The 19,617-nt window shown below is 46.5% G+C and overlaps 1 protein-coding gene across 1 annotated transcript in view; it reads right to left on the bottom strand.

The window, feature by feature from the left end:
- TULP4 (TUB like protein 4) overlaps nucleotides 1–14,781 on the bottom strand; it is a 124,309-nt gene extending 109,528 nt beyond the window's left edge. Inside the window, exon 1 of the mRNA XM_090280036.1 lies at nucleotides 14,507–14,781. Coding sequence (XP_090136162.1) covers nucleotides 14,507–14,758 — 252 coding nt within the window. The 5' untranslated portion in view covers nucleotides 14,759–14,781. The remainder of the gene's footprint in view (nucleotides 1–14,506) is intronic.
- Between the last annotated feature and the right edge of the window lie 4,836 nt (nucleotides 14,782–19,617).

Below are 19,617 nucleotides of genomic sequence, written 5' to 3'. Positions count from 1 at the left end.
AGCTTACTCTTAAACAGAAATGACAAAATGTCAAGTGCAATCAACTTATCTGAGCAATATTCTATTTTTTAATTCTCACCAGAGGATATGCTTGAAAAAAAATGATTTGATGGCGGGCGAGGGACATCAATGTGAGAGAAATAGTGACCGATTGCCTCTTGTACACACTCTGACTGGGGACTGAACCCACAACCTAGGTGTGCGCCCTGACCAGGTATCAAACCCGCAACCCGGTGTACGGGACGATGCTTCAACCAACTGAGCCACTAGGCCAGGGCCGAGCAATAGTCTTAAAACCAATAATGTTTAAAAAGACATTTTTAGAAAGAAGTGAAGTTTGATTTTAAAAAAGCAACAAAGGCTCAAAAGTGCTTAGCAGTTTGGAGGATGTAACAAATATATTAAAAGTAGAAAATAAACTAGAATAATTTAGAACCTTAGAACTGGAAAAATTCTTAGAGACCACGTGGTTTTTCAGAGAAAGAAAACTAAAGGTCAGAAAGTAGCTGTCAAGGGTCACACACACCCAGTGGCCATCAGAGCTGAACCAGAACCTGGCTGCCCCCTCCTCCCCAGTCCTGCATCGCATGAGAGCTTAAAAAGAACAATGGCTCCACATCAACTCCTTGCTCCCTGGCCCCCTCTTCATTCTTCACTGCATGAAAATGAATCACTACAACGTTACTTTCAACTATTCACTAGCCGAGAGGAGCCCCCTCTCTCCCAGCCTTTGGACTGCTGGGAGCTCATTTGGAAGAAGAACCCTTTCACACAAGTCTCTTACCAAAAAAAAGGGATCCACACAGAGAGGCCATCACTGTCCCAAGTGTCTCCTCAGTCAGGGTCACGGAGAACAGGCCAAGAAATGTCCCGGCCTGCACACTCTGTCCAGACCATTTCGGCCCGGGGGTATCACAGCCAGAGCTCTAAGACGTTGGTGAGAATTGGCAAAATGCTCTGTGAAATCAGGAAGAACCCCCTTAAACAGAAGGACCCACGCAACAGACAAGAATTTCAGAAGGAATGGACTGACTGATCTTAGGGATGAACTCAAAACAAGGAAGAAATCAAAGAGGTGTCTTCTTATACGAGTTAACATTCTCAATTCCGTCACTGAGTGAAATTGTGACTTGACCTAAACGGCATTCTCTTTGTTCTTTAGTTAATCTACTTGCAGCAGGAGTTTAAAACCCATCTGCCTGGCAGGTCGAAGAGGGCGTATTACTGTTTGTCCTGTTGTCAGAGCGCCAGGGGTGAAAGAGTCCGTAACAAGTACAAAGGATATGTTGTTTTCTTACTAGCAGTACTTTGTCATGAGTCTTCCTGAACTTAGAGAAAAGGTGGGTGAATTCCTCTATAACCAAGGTATAGAAAAAGGCTTTCTAATTAGGACTGAAAATCCAGAAGCAAAAACAACTGGTAAATTTGACTAGATAAAAAAAATTTTTAACTTCTCTGTGGCAAAAATGTAATAAGCAAAGTCAAAAGATAAATAACAAAGTGGGAAAAAACATACCAGAAATATAAGGTTAATATTCCCAATAAAGAACTTCTAAAATTTGAAGAAGGCAAAATGATTTAAAATCTTATAGAAAAATAGATAAAAGATGTGAGTAGACAATTCATAAGGTATAAAAATGGTCCTTAAATATTTGAAAACATACTCAACTTCACTTATAATAAACAATATCCAAATTAAAACTATAGTAAGATGTCACTTGTTTTTTTTTTAAACCCTCCCCTGAAGAAATTACTGATTTGAGACAGAGAGGGGGCGGGGGGAGGAACACTGGTGTGAGAGAGAAACATCAATAGGCCACCTCCCATACCTGCCCCAAACAAGGATCACACCTGAAACCCAGGTATGTGCCCTGACCGGGGATCAAACCCGCGATCTTTGGTGTACAGGATGACACTCCAACCAAACGAGCCACCCAGCCAGGGCAAAGAAGTCACTTCTTATCTAGCAGATTGGCAAAAGTTTAGAAGCTTGCTAATACTCTCTGCTAGTGAAGCTGCAGGAGAAAAGGATATTTTCATCACCTGGGCACCATCTAACAGCACAACGTGCCTTTCCACACTGCAACACAGCAATCCCACCTCCCAGGACTTACCCTGCAGATACATCTACAACAATACAAAAACACATATGCACAAAACATTCACTGCAACATTACTGAAAATTACAAACTGCAGGAAACTCCCTAAACGTGGAGACGGAACGAACTCTGGTACGCACATCGGATGGAGTCCTGTGAGCTGCGAGAAAGGAGGGGAATGACCCGAACGAGCTGACAGGGAGTCACTGCCGGATGTTCAGCGGGAAAGTACAAAAAAAGCATATACATGCACACACACGCATGTATATGAAACGAATATATAGCAATTATATCTCAATGAAACGGGACAAATAACACATAGATTATGCTCTCTTTTGTCAAAATAAACCATTATAAATACACACACACACACACACACACATTACAGAAGTTAAGAGAAAAAAGTAAACCAGAAAGTAATTAAGGCTCTATAATGTTGGTGGAGGGGCTGGAAGGAATAACGGAAGGAGAGTGAGTTTACCTTCTTGTGTTTTTCACTGTTTAATGCACGTTAATGTTCTACATATTCAAAACATAAGAACAGGAAAGAGGAAAAATCCAAAATCTGAAACAAATAAGCCCAACTGCATTTCAAATGAACCAGTTACCCACACCGAAGAAGCGGAGAATTAATCTGAGCAACGGAAGACCTCCCCTGCTTCACCATGGACGCCCAGCGTGGCGGGGAGAACTGTGGGCAGATTCTGAATTCTCTCTTGTCCTGGCTCAGGCTGCCGTAACAGAACACCACGGACTGAGCAGCTTACACAGCCAGAATTTTACTTCTCAGAGCTCTGGAGGCTGGAAGCCCAAGATCAAGGGGCCAGCAAGGTAGGTTTCACAATGAGGCTCTGAGAGCGCCAGCGTCTCGCTGTGTGGCCCGCAGGACCTCTTCACTGTGCACTGGGGGCAGAGCAAGGCCACTGGGGTCTCTTCTTCCAAGGGCACTGACGCCATCGACAGCCTCGCCCTCATGACCTTGTCTAACGCTAGTCACCCCCCACAGGCCCATCTCCACACACCATCACACTGATACCTCTGATAAGGGAGTACTATCTAAAATTTATAAAGAAGTTATAAAACTCAACAACAAAAACCATCCAATTAGAAAATGGGCAAAGGACCTGAGTAGAAACTCCTCCAAGAGGACATACAGATGGTCAACAGACATATTGGAGACAATGGCTTTTAAACTCTGGTTTTTAAAATGTTTGAATAAAACACACTTCCCAAGTCTAAACATTAACTTATATTATCTTAAAAACAAAGCCATTAAACATTTACTTCTTCTACCAAGGAATCTACAAAATATACCTTACTGACAAAGTTATTTCCCATTTTAGAGATCTGGTGAACAAATACTTCTTTAAACTCTAAAAATTTAAGCTTAAGAACCATATGATTTCACTCCTATGTGGGATATAAAACTCAAACTCACAGACACAGACAACAGTGTGGTGGTCACCAGAGGGAAGGGGGTGAGGAGGATAATGAAGGGTGAAGGGGCCAAACGTGCGGCGATGGAAGGTGACCGGACTTCACGGGGTGGGCACACAACGCTACAGCTCACGTATCACAGAAATGCACGCTTGAAACCTATGTGATCTTATTAACCAATGTCACCCCAATAAACTTAACTAAAAAATTAAGAAGCAGAGAGAAGAACAGAGCTAAGACAGACGGCACGAGTGTTGTTTTGAATACTGTCACTAAGATTACCTACGGGGGGAGAAAGAAAGACAGAAAGTAAGCTTGAACAGGAGGATTATTTCAGGATAAAGAAACGTCCGTGGGACAAAGACAGTTTCCTCTGAATTTCAGTAGATCAGATCTATTTAGGCCACGTGGAAAAAGCACAATGCCAGTAAGCATGCCATAAAACAGCAACAATGAGGAAGAGAAACCAAATGGAGGTCGCCAGAAGGTACAACAAAAACACACGGGCGTGTTTGTTTTGGATGTTCACAGAGTCAAGCCCGTGGGTGGAACCACTTAGAAATGCCCAACTGCTGCACAGCACAGATGCTCCTGTTCCCGCGCCCTCCCCACCCTCCCCAGTCCATCCCACACCATATCCTAAAGAGGGGACTTCAACCAACCTCAGACGAACCCCTCTGGTCAGAACAGGACACCCTGGCCAGTGCACCAGCGGCCCACTCGGACACCGGAGGCCACGAGCCGACTCTGCGCGCGAGGACGGAAGCGGGCAGGACAAACGAGCTCTGCTTAAGGCAAGTCACGAATGTCCTGCAGATACGGAGGTGACACAGGTGAGGTGCCCGGCATCCCAGAATCCCAAACTTGTAAGAAAACCAGTAGCACAAGGCCAGCCTCCTTCCCAGTGGGGACACCTCGGACCCTGCTGCTAACCCTCACCTGCCTCCTGCCTCACGCCTCACGCTCCAGTCCCGTATTTTGCAGGCATGAGGCCATTTCTCAGCAGAGAGGCCACGGCTCCACTGATTCGGCCTCAAAAACAAAATGCACGTGACAGTGAGTCTAATAATAACTAAACAAGAACTGAGACAATGGGCTCTTCCATGTGCATTGTCTACGGCCTGTATCTTCCAGTCACCACAGCATGTTAGAAGGCAGGCGTTACATTTCCATACAGATAAGGTAACCATGCAGAGAGAAACATGTAACTTGTCCCAAATCATGCAGAAAGGGGTTCAGTTCAAACCCAAGCAGTCTGGCTCCAGAATTCGTAGATTCATCTATTAATAAATCATAAACATGCTAGAGTTAGGAATATATTTATATGCCCAGGACTTCAGTAATAACCTCATTCATTCTCATTTTGACATCATGCAGCTTAAAGCTGCTTCCCTAGGAGGCTATTAGCAAAAAAATTACTGCCTCATACCCATATCCTTCTCTCATCCCTTCTATCAAAAAATACATACACTCAAATAACAATGTTTTCCATGTGTCTAAGTTACTTTCAGACATGATCATTTATTTCTATTAGGGAAAAAATTAAAACAAATTGTTAAAGGAAAAATGGACAATGCTATTACTTTGACAAATTCTATTTTCCAAATAAAATATAATTCTATTATAGTCTGGTTTTTGTTTGGAGAAATAAATCTACTTTCTTTTTTTTTTTAAATATATTTTGATTATGCTATTACAGTTGTCCCAATTTCTCCCCCTTCCCTCTAGCAATCCCCGCGCCCTTAGTTTATGTCCATAGGTGGTGCATATGAGCTCTTTCGCGTCTCCATTCCTTATACTATTCTTAACATACCTCTATTTTCTTCCTACCAATTATGCTTCATAATCCCTAATTTCCCCTCCTCCTCTCCTTCCTCTTCACTTCCCCTTCCTCGCTGATAATCCTCCATATGATCTCCATCTCTATGATTCTGTTCCTGTTCTAGTTGTTTGCTTAGTTTGTTTTTAGATTCAGTTGTTGATAGTTGTGAGTTTGTTGTCATTTTAGTGTTCATAGTTTTGATCTTCTTTTTCTTAAGTAAGTCCCTTTGACATTTCATATAATAATGGCTTGGTGAGGATGAACTCCTTTAGCTTTACCCTGTCTGGGAAGCACTTTATCTGCCCTTCCATTCTAAATGATAGCCTTGCTGGATAGAGTAATCTTGGTTATAGGTCTTTGCTTTTCATCACACTGAATACTTCTTACAAGTCCCTTCTTGCCTGCAAAGTTTCTTTTGAGAAATCAGCTGATAGACTTATAGGAAATCCTTTGTAGGTAACTCTCTTCCTTTCTCTTGCCACTTTTAAGATTCTCTCTTTATCTTTAGCCTCTGGCATTTTAATTATGTGCCTTGGTGTGGTCCTCCTTGGGTCTAGCTTGTTTGGGACTCTCTGTGCTTCCTGGACTTGTATGTCTATTTCCTTTGCCAAATTCGGGAAGTTTTCTTTCCTTATTTTTTCAAGTAAGTTTTCAGTTTCTTGCTCTTCCTCTTCTCCTTCTGGCACCCCTATGATTCTGGATGTTGGTATGTTTAAAGTTGTCCCAGAGGTTTCTAATCCTCTCCTCATTTTATTCAATTCTTGTTTCTTCTTTCTGTTCTTTGTGAATGTTTATTTCTTCTTTTTGTTCCAAATTGTTGATTTGAATCCTGGCTTCTTTCCAATCACTGCTGGTTCCCTGTACACTTTTCTTTCTTTCACTTTGTATAACCTTCACTTCTTCCTTTATTTTGTGGCCGTACTCAGTCATTCCTCTGAGCATCCTGATCACCAGTGCTTTGAACTCTGCATCTGATAGGCTGGCCATCTCTTTTTCGCTTAGTCCTTTTTCTGGAGGTTTGATCTGTTCTTTCATTTGGGCCATACTTCTTTTTCTCCTCAGTTCAACAGCCTCCCCAGTTTGCTTCTGTCAAATAAATCTACTTTTAATGCCTTTAAGAACCTTTGAAAATATCTTAAAAGGAGATTTCCGATTTAAGATGTCAAAATAAAGATGATTCTATGCCTTCTCTTAGACACCATCCCCCAAAGAGGATGAAAACAAACATAAAAGCCATCTTCAAGGGAGCCCAAGCCACAGCACAGAAGACAGACAGTGGATGAGCGGCACCGGCTCCACAGAACAGCGAGGTCTAACTGCGTGCCTGCAGAGAGGTGCCTGGCGGAAGAAAGCCCGGGGAGGCTCCAAGCACTGGAAGAGGAACAAGTTAGGCTTAAACCAGAAGGTCTGGGTGAAAAGCCACTCACAGAACAGATTAGCCCTGGCACCCACGCAGGGATGATGCTCCCTCCCTCAGAGCCATTACGAATGTAACATAAGCAGGCACCTCTTCTCCCGCGCAGCACCAGATACTGAAGGCTCATTCCCCTGGCAGAGTGGACCCACAGAATCCAGTCTTAGGGACACTGGACACAGCAAAGACTGTGACAAGAACAAAAACAGAGGTGATTTTCTGAGATGTTAAAAGTGTGGAATCTTAGGGGTTCCTGGGTTCGGAATCAGCTCTGTCAGTTAGGAGAGTTGTGTTACCTCGGGCAAGCTGCTGAATGGCTCTGGACCTCAGTGTCCTAATCTATAAAATGATAGTAATAACAGGTTCAGCCCTGACCGGTGTGGCTCAGTTGGTTTGAGCATTGGGTCATAACCAAATGGTTGCAGGTTCGATTCCCGATCGGAGGGCACCTAGGTTGTAGGTTTGATCCCCGATCCAGACATGTACAGGAGGCAACCAATTGATGTTTTTCTCTCACATCAATGTTTCTCTCTCCCTGTCCTCTCTCCCTTCCTCTTTCTGTAAAGGCAATGAAAAAATGTCCTCAGGCAAGGGTAAAAATAAATCTAAAACATAAACAGGTTCAAAGTCATAGAGCTGAGGTCAGGATGAGTTACAGCTCTCAGAACGGTGTCTAACACACAGTAAGCACCCCGTAAGTATGAGCTCCTCCTCGTCCCATCACTGCCTCCCCTCGGGGCACGTGCACCCGACCCCCACCCTCAGGATGCTGGCGGCAGGAGTGAATCCACAGGCACGTGACGGGAAGTGCCTTACCTAGAACAACTAAAGCACCACAAAGACACATGCTCGGATGCCGACACTTGGCGGTCAGCAGCAAACAGCTGGGTCTCCCCTGTGCATCCACAATAAAGCCCATCAGCTGACACACCGCCCCCCCATATACACAAACACAGAGGTGCCGAACAGCTTTATAATATGTTACTTTTAAATATCACCAAAAAGTTTCAGAATATCTAGCAAAAAGACCAGATGCCAAAACTTCAATTATTTTTAAAAAGTCCCATGTGAAGGATTTAGAAGAAGAATGGCCAATGTTACAAAGCTCTCACGAAGTTCTAGGCACTGCTCTAAATGCTTTCCATATAGTAACTCAATCCTCCTACCAAATCATATATAAACAAAGTATTATTCATAAACCCATTTTACAAATGAGACGATCACAGTACAGAGAAATTAAATAGTGTACCCAAAGCTAGGATTCAAATGGAGCCTGGTATGAGCTCTTAACTACCATGCTTCTCAAGAATAACTCTGCAGGTCTGAAGACTACGGTAAAATGCCTTCACAATTCTGAAAGAGCTGACTAGACAAAACATCAACCAGGAATGAGGCAGGATTAGGACCTTTTTAGACATACAGTTGGCTGTTATACAACATGGGGGGGGGACTCCCTCCAAGTAAAAACCTGCATGTAATTTTAGTCAGCCCTCCACATACACAGATTCCCAACTGCAGATAAAAATTACTGCTATATACAAGGGGGAGCCCAAAATACCCCAGAATTAAATTCTAAAAATTGGTGTGTTCATTCTTACAGGTTTAAACTTCAGTTACCTTCTAAGTCCTCTCCACTTGATGCAATACACCTGTCGAGATGGTTTTTCCTGCTGCTCAGAGCAGTTTTTGAACTCGCTGATTATGATGCCTTTTTGTGCTTCTGCTGTTGTTTTTTTCTTGTTTCACCTCTTCCAATTGGCATAACATTTCCCTTTGAGATGGGGTGAATAGGGAGGGTGGGGCATGGGGATCATGGCATTTTTGGTCAAAAACTGGTGAACACTCAGCACGGTGTGGGCAGGTGTACTCGTAAATCACCCGTCATGAAACAGGCATACGTGTTGAGTCTTAAAAAAAAAATCACTGAAACGGAACCCAGCCTCTCACACCACCACCGGCTGATTCAGAGGGGTTCCTAGGACACTCACCTAGAAGGGGAAGCCTGTACTACGAGGGGGCCACCCTCCAGAAGGTAATTCCTTTTTTGGGGGGGTGGGGCTTGTATAAGTCTTAAAACGCAAGACTTAATAAATTCTTTCTTAGATACTGGAGAGTATAAGTATACTCCAACAAGAATGAATTTGTTAAACCAAGAAAGACAAAGATACAAGCTACAAGAAATAAGGGATCCAGGAGAAATAAGGGGTAAAGGAACTCCCAAGATGATGATAAAAGAAGTTCAGAGAGTCAGCAGTGCCGGCCACTGAGCAACCAACCGGAGCGAGCAGGAAGACCAAGGACTCCCAGTTGGAAGTCTCAGAAAAATAAGAAAAAGAACTTTTAAATCATCTTTTTGATTTGAATATGTAGAAATATAGTGAAGATGTAGGAAGATTCACAACAGGTAAAGAAACTAAACCACAGCAAAAAAAAAACACAATTTTTATCGTGAGGAAAAAAGTGTTGAATAATAAAGGAAATAAAATCATAGTACTCTACTTGGCTCGACTGGGCATGATATTGACACAGTTAAAAACTGCAAACATTGAATAATGAGCTAATCAATTATTACCAGAGAGTAATATTGGGATGATGAGGCAGCAGGGCAAAACGGGGTGGAGTGATTAAGAAAGGGGAGAGCTAAAGCTCCACTTCCCAAGACAGGGAGAGTCAGCAGCCCAAACCCCAAAACTGATTAATTGACAAGCTAATAATATAAGCGTGTGGAAGGAGGCAGACGGGGGAACAGGAGTTAGAGCACCGCTATTTTTCATTATTAGCAGTCACTCACGTATAAGCAGCACTGTTGAGCTTTGGTATAAAAAGAGATAAAGTGAAACAAAATTCTGGCCCTAACACACTGAGACACTCCTATGTCTGCCTCTTTGTTAGACTAGCTCCCTAATCAAAGTAAGAACTCATAAAACACATCTAAAAGAGCTATTTCTCAAACACCTTCCATCTATGATAACTGGTTCCACTCTTGTCTCAAGAGTCTCACTAAGCGCACGCATACGCTGTCAGGGAACCACGCTGACTGATGTTTATAGGCCATTTCTTGAAGACTTTTATATCCGTAATAAATTAAAGACACCCAGTGTTGCCAACTCTCAGATAACCGCTTCCGTGGTGAAGTGCAATGAACCGAGTGTAATTTTTATACGCACATTTGATGTTTTTTCAACACTTCTATTTGCATACAAGCCCTTTAAGTCTTAGAACGCAACCCAAACCAGAAGCGCTGCCTTCTTCCACCCGACGGACACTGTACGACTGCTGTTTTCTCTTCAGCTGTGCCGGGCAGTGCCCCCGCCCGGACAGCTTTGCCCTGCGCTCTCTCCAGTGCCTCACCAAACCCTTACCCGTCCCAAACGCAGGCCACAGTCACTCGTAACTGTTCCTGGGCCCATTACGGTTCACCTGTTTTGAAGCAGTGTCTCCCAGAAGACAAAACACACAGACATGGAAGTGAAATCCCAGGTCTGCCATCTTTGTCATCCAGCTCTATACCCCGGAAACTTCCATAACATCTCTGAAAATCGGATTCTTCAAAAGTACAGCGGGGATAGTAAAACAAAGCTGTAGAGAGCTGTATAAACAAAACAGCGTGCATAAAGCATACAGAAAACTGTGGCCGTACATCTGGCAACTGGCAGCAGCAGCGTTATTTACGTGCGACCCACAGTATGTGTCCTCTGACAGGCAGGCCAGCTGGGCAGAAATAGCTCCTTCTTCTTCGTTGTGAGACCAAAAAGCCTAGCAGTGCCCAGCCTCACATGGGCTCTCAGCGTTCCCAGAACTGAAGGGGCTTGAAAATCCAGCTCACGCCCCACCCCACCCCCCGAAAGCTTCACCGAGCGCTCTGGCTTGCAAGCATCATCCTCTGCTCGGCTCGGCGCTCTGCCCCCCAGCACCTCCCCCACCCGTGTGTGCGTGCCCAGTCCAAACACAGAGACACTCTCACCAGGAAAATTAACTGTATCTGTATTTAGGAAACTTAATCTATTTTTAAAATATCATGCTTACTTCAGATATTGCTCCATCTTCCCAATCTAACTGTGCAAACCCTTTTATTCCATTTTTCCCACTCAGGAAATCTTGAATACTTATTAAACCTGGCAGATAAAGGTGAAGCACACACCAAACTCCAGCAGGTACATTTTACTGTTTTAAATTCCTTTCCAGGATATCAACTTTTCATTATTTCTTTCACTTTTCATACAGTAGAAGTGTATCTGCAAAAAGTACAGGGAAGTCTGAGAGATTGTGGCTTTGGAACTCAAATCTAAAAGCATCACAGAGCTTTGAAATCTGCCACGCCCACCAGGAAAGCTGCGACCAGGGGCTGCCCTGCTCCGCCCCTGTTACACCTGCCGAAGGAGGGCATCCTCCACTGACGACGGGCACGGAACGGCGGCCTTGGGTTTGCGTCTGCTGGACTCAACACGCCTACATGATGGAACACCTAAAGGGCCGGCCTGGGAAGGAAACCGGACAGGCACGGTCACCTAGCATGCCAAAATATGCTCACACACATCAGCGAGATGGCTGCTCTCCCAGGACAGCCACATAAAGTGAGCCAACGCCACGTCACTAACCAATTACCTTCCACCCATGTGGGTCACGAGCACACAGGAACGCACCTTTTCAAACGGGAGCACAACCGCATGCAGAAGCAGTGAGCACAAACACGACCACATCTGAGCCCTGGAGAGATCAGACGAGTAAGACAGCACCTTCGCTGAACCTTCCGCTGCTGAGACTGACCCCGGTGCAGAACACCTCGATGGACGAAACCCTCAATACAAACCACGAATATCTCACAGCACAGTGGAGAGGAGCAAAGAACACCAACTGCTTGCTCAGCAAGGACAGTCTTGTCCCAGGGCATGCGAAAATGCAGAGGCCCTTGTCCTTGCCCAGCCAGACTCCGAGAGCCTCTTCCTGGGGACGCACCTAACGCGGTCAGGCCGGAGCCAGGGGAAGCACGACGCGCTCGTGCCGCACAGAAGAGAGAAGCCGCTTCTCTGAAGCTGGAACGTGGCTGCATCTTCTGGCATCGCTCACAAAAAGACTCTAAGTTCAGGGAACCTTCACCCTTAATTCTTCCAACCACCCGCAGTTTCCATTCTGTACCGAACTGAAATGCGAATGCAGACAGCCAGCCAGGTGCACACCTCCCGCTCACGGCTGGGCTGTGGACTCCACGAGGCATGACCCAGGATTTATCCTGCCCCACAGTGGCAAAAGCACACACATTCAGCACACGTGCCAGAGATGCAATCAGTTATCTGATGACTGCATATGTGTTTTCAAAGCTTAAGTGTAAAACAGAAAACTTATTAAAAAACAAAAAACACTGTCTCTGGCCTCCTGAGTCAGGCTGGTACCTGAAATTAAGGGTATCAATGGTATCATACGGATCGGAAAGAATATAATTAAGTAACTAGGGTGTGAGGTGCTTTAGCATCTCTCTATGGCATTCGCCATTTTCAAAGCCCTTTCAAAAATACATTCTCATAGATTCTCCCAACAACTGAAAGAAAGGAATTATTATTTCAGTTTAACCACGAATAAACTAATGACTTAGCCAGGACCACATCAGCTAGTTAAAGTGACGGAACTAGAATTTCATGGAACAGGGATACAGAAAAACAGAAACATGGCAGGGTGGGGACACTGCCTCAGGAAATGACGCACAGCACCTCCCCACAGCCATCGCTGATGCCACAGTGGGGGACCACAAATCTACTAAAATTCACTTTTTATGAAGAATGAATAAGAAGATAAAAAGTCTGCAGTGACTTCTCACTGGCTTTAATCCAAAATTAGTCCAATTTCTCTCTAGAATTAGTGTATGGATCCTTAAATAAGTTAAATCCTCTATAAATGTTTTAAAACGCAAGGTGGTTTTCAAATCTCTCCTAAGCTTAAGAAAGCTGGTTTTCACCATGCACAGTGATGCAAAAACAGGGCCAGGCTCGGCAGTCCACAGTAGCTCTGAGTCTTCTAGAAAGGAGGGTGAACCACAGGAAGGAGGGTGAACCACGGGAAGGAGGGTGAAGACCAAACACAGGTTTTCAGACTTACCACGGAACACAACAGAAACCTAAGACCCAACTGCAGAGGAGATCATTCTTATCACCTAGAATATCTGTTTTTGGAATTGTGACATATGCCATATAGTGTTTTTAGGAAACAGAAAAGATCACTGAAGTACATTAGATTTAAATTTTAAAAACATTCAAGAAACTAAATAGAAATACGTGCTCTTGCGCGGAGCCTCCACCATGGAGTTTAAGACCGAAGGCCTGGGAGGCTGCGGGCACAGAGGGAGACACGCGTCTGGTATCACCTGGAAGTCAATGCAGGGGAAGGTCATGCCTAGCAGCTGGATTTGGGCGCAGGGAAAGGGCAGGGTGACTTCTGTGTTGCAGCCTCACTGGCCAGCTGTCCTGAGGAGAAGACAGAGGGTGAGCCAGGTCTGGTGACTGCAGGGGCAGCAGAAAAATGAGTTCCCTTGGGCGACCTGCAGTCTGAGGGGCCTAGTCACTGACGCCCAATTCTGGATCTTATACACTGAGCCGAAGAACGAAGTCCGGAATGAGAGTCTGAAGGGAGATGGGAGACATGTACTCGGGAGTCGCCAGTACACGGGTGGATTTAAAACCACCTTAGATCATCTAGAAAAAGATGCACGCCGGGGGCCCTCCGACACGTAAAAACGAGGTGAAAACAGGCAGAGACAGCCAGGAAGGATGCAAGGCAGCGGCACAGAGGTAAGAGGAAAACCAAGAGAGGGTGGTGTCCTGGAAAGCAAGAGAAAGTGTGCCATCTCAACACCACTGAATGCCACCAGACATGGACTGCAATCAAGCGACCTACGGGATTAGCAAAGTGAGGTCACTGGGAATGCAACCATTTCCCTTCAGGGTGGGGAACAGCCACACGGAAGTGGGTTAATGAGTTACAGATAATTACAGTAAGTGACATCTTAAAGAATGGGAGGTGAGGATGTTAAGACCACAAGAGCAGACGGAGCTTCCCGGAAGCTTACCAACCCACACGGCAGGTAACTGTCATGACCAGCCCAACCACAGAAGACTGCCCGGAGCACAGGGGACAAGTCGTTGGGGGTGGGGGTGGGGGTGGGGGGGTTCTCCGGAAAAGCTTCTCAGAGAGCAAGTAATCACATCCAGGAATCCAGGTGAGACCGTTCCTACAGTGATGTGTCCCTGTAATGAAATCAGTTCTTCCCGAAACGCACGATTCCCTGTCTGCTCCTAAATATAGAGGAAATCCTGTGAAAGCAAGAATCAGAACTAACCATGCCTAACTTGCATGACAGTGATAATATCTGTAAGAAAGTTTCCCAAAGAAAAACAGGCCCAGGTTTTCAGTTGTGACACCGGCAGATTGGGCTCTGCCCCGTGGCCAGGACAGAGTCGTGACCTCCATCTGTCCCTCACTGGACCTTGCAGGCCATGTCGGACGAGAGAGGGGGTTTGCGCATTGTGGTGGAAGAGGGCGGAGATTTGGTAACTAAGCAAGGGGTGAGGTGTCTGCCCTAACACTTTCCCACCAGAACACTGGAGACAGAAGCCACGGTTTGCAAAGTCTCACTCGGCAGCAAATCTAAGAAACAGGAGCAAAGGAAGTTCTGAGTCCACGGAAGGGGAGGGCTCAAAAAGAGCTCTAGGAGTGACCGAACAGTGAAAGGAAACCCCAGCTCACCTCGCTATTGTGTCCCCGCAGGTTGAAGTTAATTCTCTGTGGAGTGCTCCTGTCCCGGCGGCAGTGGCTGGAGGTGAAGGTCACGCCCACGACGCCCCGGCCATTGCCCGTGGCCAGCCAGCCCTCCTCGCAGTAGCGCCTCCTGCACACGGGTTTCTCCTTCTCGCTCTTGGGGACGCGCCCCTTCCAGGACAGGCAGAGGATATTGGAGTCGCTGCAGAGGACAGGCCCCTGCTCCACCGCTGCATACATACTTCTGTGCAGTGAACTTGTTTACTGAAAAAGTAGTGCCGAGTGCCAGAAAGCTTAAACCAATTCCTTTCACTGATTTCTTCTATTTTTGTGGTTTTCCCTGACCCCCTTTAATTAAGATTGACCTGGATCTAATTAGAAGACCAGTATTTTATAAAGGTCCGCCGAATGCATAGTGAAAAAATTCCTCTATAAAAGATGATGGCAGTCTGCTAAGAAAGGTAATGCTTAAAAAAACGTGGGGTCCATTTGTTTTTCAAGTCCTTAGAGGAAGAGTGGGCTGACCCTTTGGAGCGTGGTTAACACGTGGTGATCAAGAAACCGAGTTTCCTTCTTTTGACTCCACTTGGTTATTCTCCTTCGGCCTGAGATTCCAGTTTCGTGTAATGTGATTCCAGAGACCAAGGGTTGCAAATACAGAGATTTCAAGTAACTTAAGGCTTTAAGAATCCCTCGAGCTGGAATTTTCTCTTCAAAAGTTCAGACGCAGAGAGAGAACACAGGGGAGCACCCCTTTCTGGAGCCACCCTCCGGCATGCCCTCTCAACTAGACAGCGTTCTGCTGCTGAAGCTGAAAAAGATTGCATAAGGGGGAAAAGGCACACACACCATGCAAAACGACCAGTCTGTGCAGACAGCAATCCCGGCTCAGGCAGAAAAGACGACTGTCCTCCTGTTCAGGACCCCGAGCGTCCTGCCTCAGAGCCCAGTCACACTTCCTGGCAGGTGCCCGTGTCCCCGGGAGCGCCGGGCTCTATCTGACTGCCCCTCCACAGGCCCACGCTGCCCTCAGTGCCATAGAGGTGCAGAGCCAGAACGTTCTAAAGCCCACAGCAGGTCCAAGTGCTCGTCCCCGGCGAACCTAAATCCTCTCGCCGACAAAACGGAGCCTCGCTGCAGGACCTGTCTCTCGTCTGCCTCCTTCCTCCCTCCCCTAGTCTAACTCCTCCCCTTTCTGCTTCTCAAAATCACACATATTTTCATCTTAAAGGAAATAAAAACTAATCTCAGAACTAAGTCCATCAAGTAATCCTCCCCTTACGTATGCAAGTCTTCTTGGACACAACAGAAGAGAGAATCCTTTAAAGCGCAAACACGGGCGTGGGCTGGGTTCCACCCCACGTTTTGCTGATGGGCCCCTTCCTGTTCACATTCAGAGGATGTTTCCAAACGCCACCCGTACAGAACAAGGAAAAAAGAAGCCTTGCCTGGATGTCCCTTGCTATTTATTTTGTAATTATTGGCTTCAACAGCTACCTAAGATATCCTATACAGAAAAGGAAATGGAAGTAATAATAAATTAAAATTTCTCTAGTACAGTCAACTGAAACAGGGAAAAGAACCAGCTCGTCGTTCAAACTCGTCCCGTCAAACGAACTCGCTTTCTTCCAGGCCCAGCCGCACGGTAAGAGTGACTTGTCCGTCCAGAGTTTTAAAGCCTGTCCAGATCACCAAGTCCGCTGGAAAACAAAGTGCGAGAGACACTGCCCGGTCCCCCCTGCAATGTGTGAGACCACACGTCTCTCTCAGTCACCGTGGCACCTAGCTCCTTCTTTAACCTAGAGAGGTATTTTTGAGGCTTGATCTGTGCAAGGCTTTTTTTTTCTTCTTTTTGCAAACTTTCTTTACCCGTGAAGACCACATGGAAAATTGGCCATTAGTGATGTATTTTTCTCCCGGGGCTCCTGAGCCCAGTGGTGTCAGGTTGTTCCATCTGACTCTTAAATTAATTTTCATCAGTTGTAAACCGCTCCAGTGTGCCCCAGAATGAGCCAGTCTTCTTGTGTAACTGTGTGTGTACGGAAAGGTGTTACACACGCACAGTCACTCTTCAAAGGGTGCCCAACGTGTCTGCTTTCCCAGTCATTTCAGGCACCATCTGATTAATCACAGCTTGAAGGCCCTGGAGAATTACAGATCTGTAAAACAAAACAGGATAAAAAAAATTTTTTTTTTAATGCTGAAGAATAAGGCTTCTAACAGAATAATCGCTCTCACTGCAATTGGAGACCCATCTCTACACTTACATATACCAAATGGAGCTAGTGACTGACTGGGAAGTCAAAGAGCAGAAGCGTGCGCCTCGCCAGCTTAGACAGTGTGCAACGCAGGTCTGAGCACCATGTGGTCTATTAACTTGGCCAGGAGCTGGGCACAGCTGAGCGAAATCACTGCCTCCGCTCTCCCACACCTGACCGTCCTAAGGCTCTGGGCCCTGAGTGTGCAACTTGACCCCTCATTCTGGCCTAGCAGGCAACACCCAAAAGGAGGCTGAAGAGGTTCAGGCAAGTTGCGTGATTGGTTTCTTCGCTACCAGTAAAGGATCTTTCGTGAACACACAAGGCAGCAAGGGCCTTGGAAACCCCTCCATCCCTGATCGGGGCCACGTCACAGAGCTGTTTTCTCAGCTTTTAAACTGTCTACTAGCAGTAAAGTCCTACAAAATCTACCTCCAGAAAATCCATCCTCTCCTCCTTCCTTCTGCCTTCAGTCCAGACCTGCATCGCATCCACAAAAACACCAATAACCCAGTCCCTAACCCTCCAAGATTATCCCACGTTCCAAAGGGCCCTCGGAGTGACCTTTGTAAAATTCAAGGCTGCTCAGAGAGCCTCAACTGTTCTTTGCCTGACCTGGGCAGCCCCCTCGAGGGCTAGCAAAATAGCCTAGCCCCACCCAAAACACCTGACCCCAAAGTCTAGGGCTGGGTCCAGGTATCTGCATTTCTAACAAGTTTCCAAGAGACGCTAGTGCAGCTGATCTGGGGACCAGGCTTTGAGAACCACTGATGTATGGGATCAAGTGCCAACAAGGCCCTTTACGATCCGATTTCAACTTGTCCTCTTCTCCTGCCACAGCCTCCCGTCACATCTGGCCACTCCCTGTCCCCCATCACATCTCTACTCCCGCTGCTCCCTTGCCAGGCCACAACACTTCCTTTAAAACCCACCTACGTGCCCTGGTTGAGTGGTTCAGTTGGTTAGTGTCATCCCGATAGCCAAGGTTGTGGATGCAGTGTGGGTTCAATCCCCACATACAAGAATCAACCAAAGAACGCAAAAATAAGTGAGACAACAAATTGATCTTTCTCCAAAAAAAAAAAACCCCAAAAACAAACAAAAAACAACAACCCACCTACAACAGCACTCTCCTGGGCCCCATCCCAGAGCACCTTGCACCCAGAGGCGGGGAGCCTCTGTTTCTCATCCCTGGAGCAGAGCTGAGCATAAACGCGGGGCTCAGTGAGAGGAGGAGGAGGCAGGCAGGAGCAAGGCAGCGGCCGCACCTACGTTCCTTGGGATACCCTAATTCAGATGACCCGTGATACATATACTGCACGTGCCGATGAGTCAGAACCACCGAACGCTCTCAGGAAGCGCTGGCGGAGGTGAGCACGGCCGGGTGTGCGGCCGCTGCGGCCAGGCCAGAGCTCGCGGCACCTAGGCTCTGACTAGGAAAGCACTCAGAGCCGAGGCCCACGCTATAAGCTAAGGGTGGTTCGGAAAGTCACAGAGACAGAAGTGAGCCGCGGGAGAGACAGGCTCAGGCCACCCGTTATAGAGGCACACTGGGGCCGCTGGCGCCCCGGAGAGAGGAGGTCGTGGTAACCGGCCTGGGGGAGAGCAGGAAGGGGCTGGGGGGGGGGGGGGACCTAGGAGGGAGCATGTGCCAGGCCCTCTATCCGGAGGGTTTTTAGGGGAGGTTCCAGGGGAGGGTCTCGACAGACCACCCATCAGCTTTCCAGGGGTGTCCTTTTAGGGTCTTGGTCTCCACTGACTGGACTGCACCAGGGCAGGGCGTTCTCAGTCAGTGCAGCGGGTCCTGAGGTCACTGTGGTGTCGCTTGTCTGGTTTGGCTGCTTTTCTGGGCCTGGAGCTGAAGCACAGCTGAGGCCCAGATGTTCTCTAGGGAGGAAAAGTCAGGGGGACCAAAACTACACGACCAGCCGATACGAAAGGTCAGAGGTTCTTAACGGGAAGAAGACCAGCAGTATGCTGCGGGAGGAAAGGTGCCCCTGGGGCGAGGTCCTTGTTTTCCCCGTTTTGCCTGTTGCTGGGCACCCAGGCCTTCCACCCTGGTGACCTTCTGTACCTGTCCTAGCGTCCTTGTCCTCTGCTCCTGTCTAACTGCCTACCACAGAAGCACTTGTACCTGAGAAAAAAAGGTGAAAACAAATGCTATAAAACGCAAATTAAAGCCCCGTTCACCCTCCTAGGACAACGGTGCCACTGAATACTGCTACCTTAGCCCCTACTCTGCCTTGGGGGCAGCATCCCCGATGGCAAGAGCAAAAGCCACTTCCCAAGACCCAGTTATGAACACGCACAGGTTTCAAACTATTTAAGAGCCTAATTCATGATTATTAAAGCATCTACACTTAATATGACAATGTAAATTATCGGTCCCCATGCAGAAACACCCCCAGGAGATCCACAGGTCAAATTTATTTTCATAATAACATTAGGACATCCTGTGCCTTCCTTGCTGTGTCGACAGTTTGTATCAATGGTGCCAAAGTGACAGTGGGTCAGCCTGTCCGCTCTTTAATATAAATCAGGGCACCTCACTAGGGCTCATCGGATTATTTAATGCCAGCTTCACTTAAGAGTGTTCTCAATGCAGCCGTAAAAATTGTTATTTTATTGAATTTCAGCCACTGAGTATATGGCTGTTTAATAATCTGTATTTCAAAATAGCGACACAGAAAGCCTTTAGGCTGACCACCGAAGGACAATGGAAACCCTGAGAAAAAGCCCCGGAGCTACAGTTAAGTTGCAAGCTGAGCAAATTGTCTGTTTCACTGAACACCATGTTTACTAGAAATAATGAATGACAAATTATGGGAATCAGGCCTGGGT

Source organism: Furipterus horrens, unplaced genomic scaffold (genome assembly GCF_987537825.1).
Source record: "Furipterus horrens unplaced genomic scaffold, mFurHor1.1.pri manual_scaffold_6, whole genome shotgun sequence".
Taxonomy (NCBI): domain Eukaryota; kingdom Metazoa; phylum Chordata; class Mammalia; order Chiroptera; family Furipteridae; genus Furipterus; species Furipterus horrens.
The sequence above is the reverse complement of the archived record's forward strand: the minus strand, read 5'-3'. Positions and strand labels throughout refer to the sequence as shown.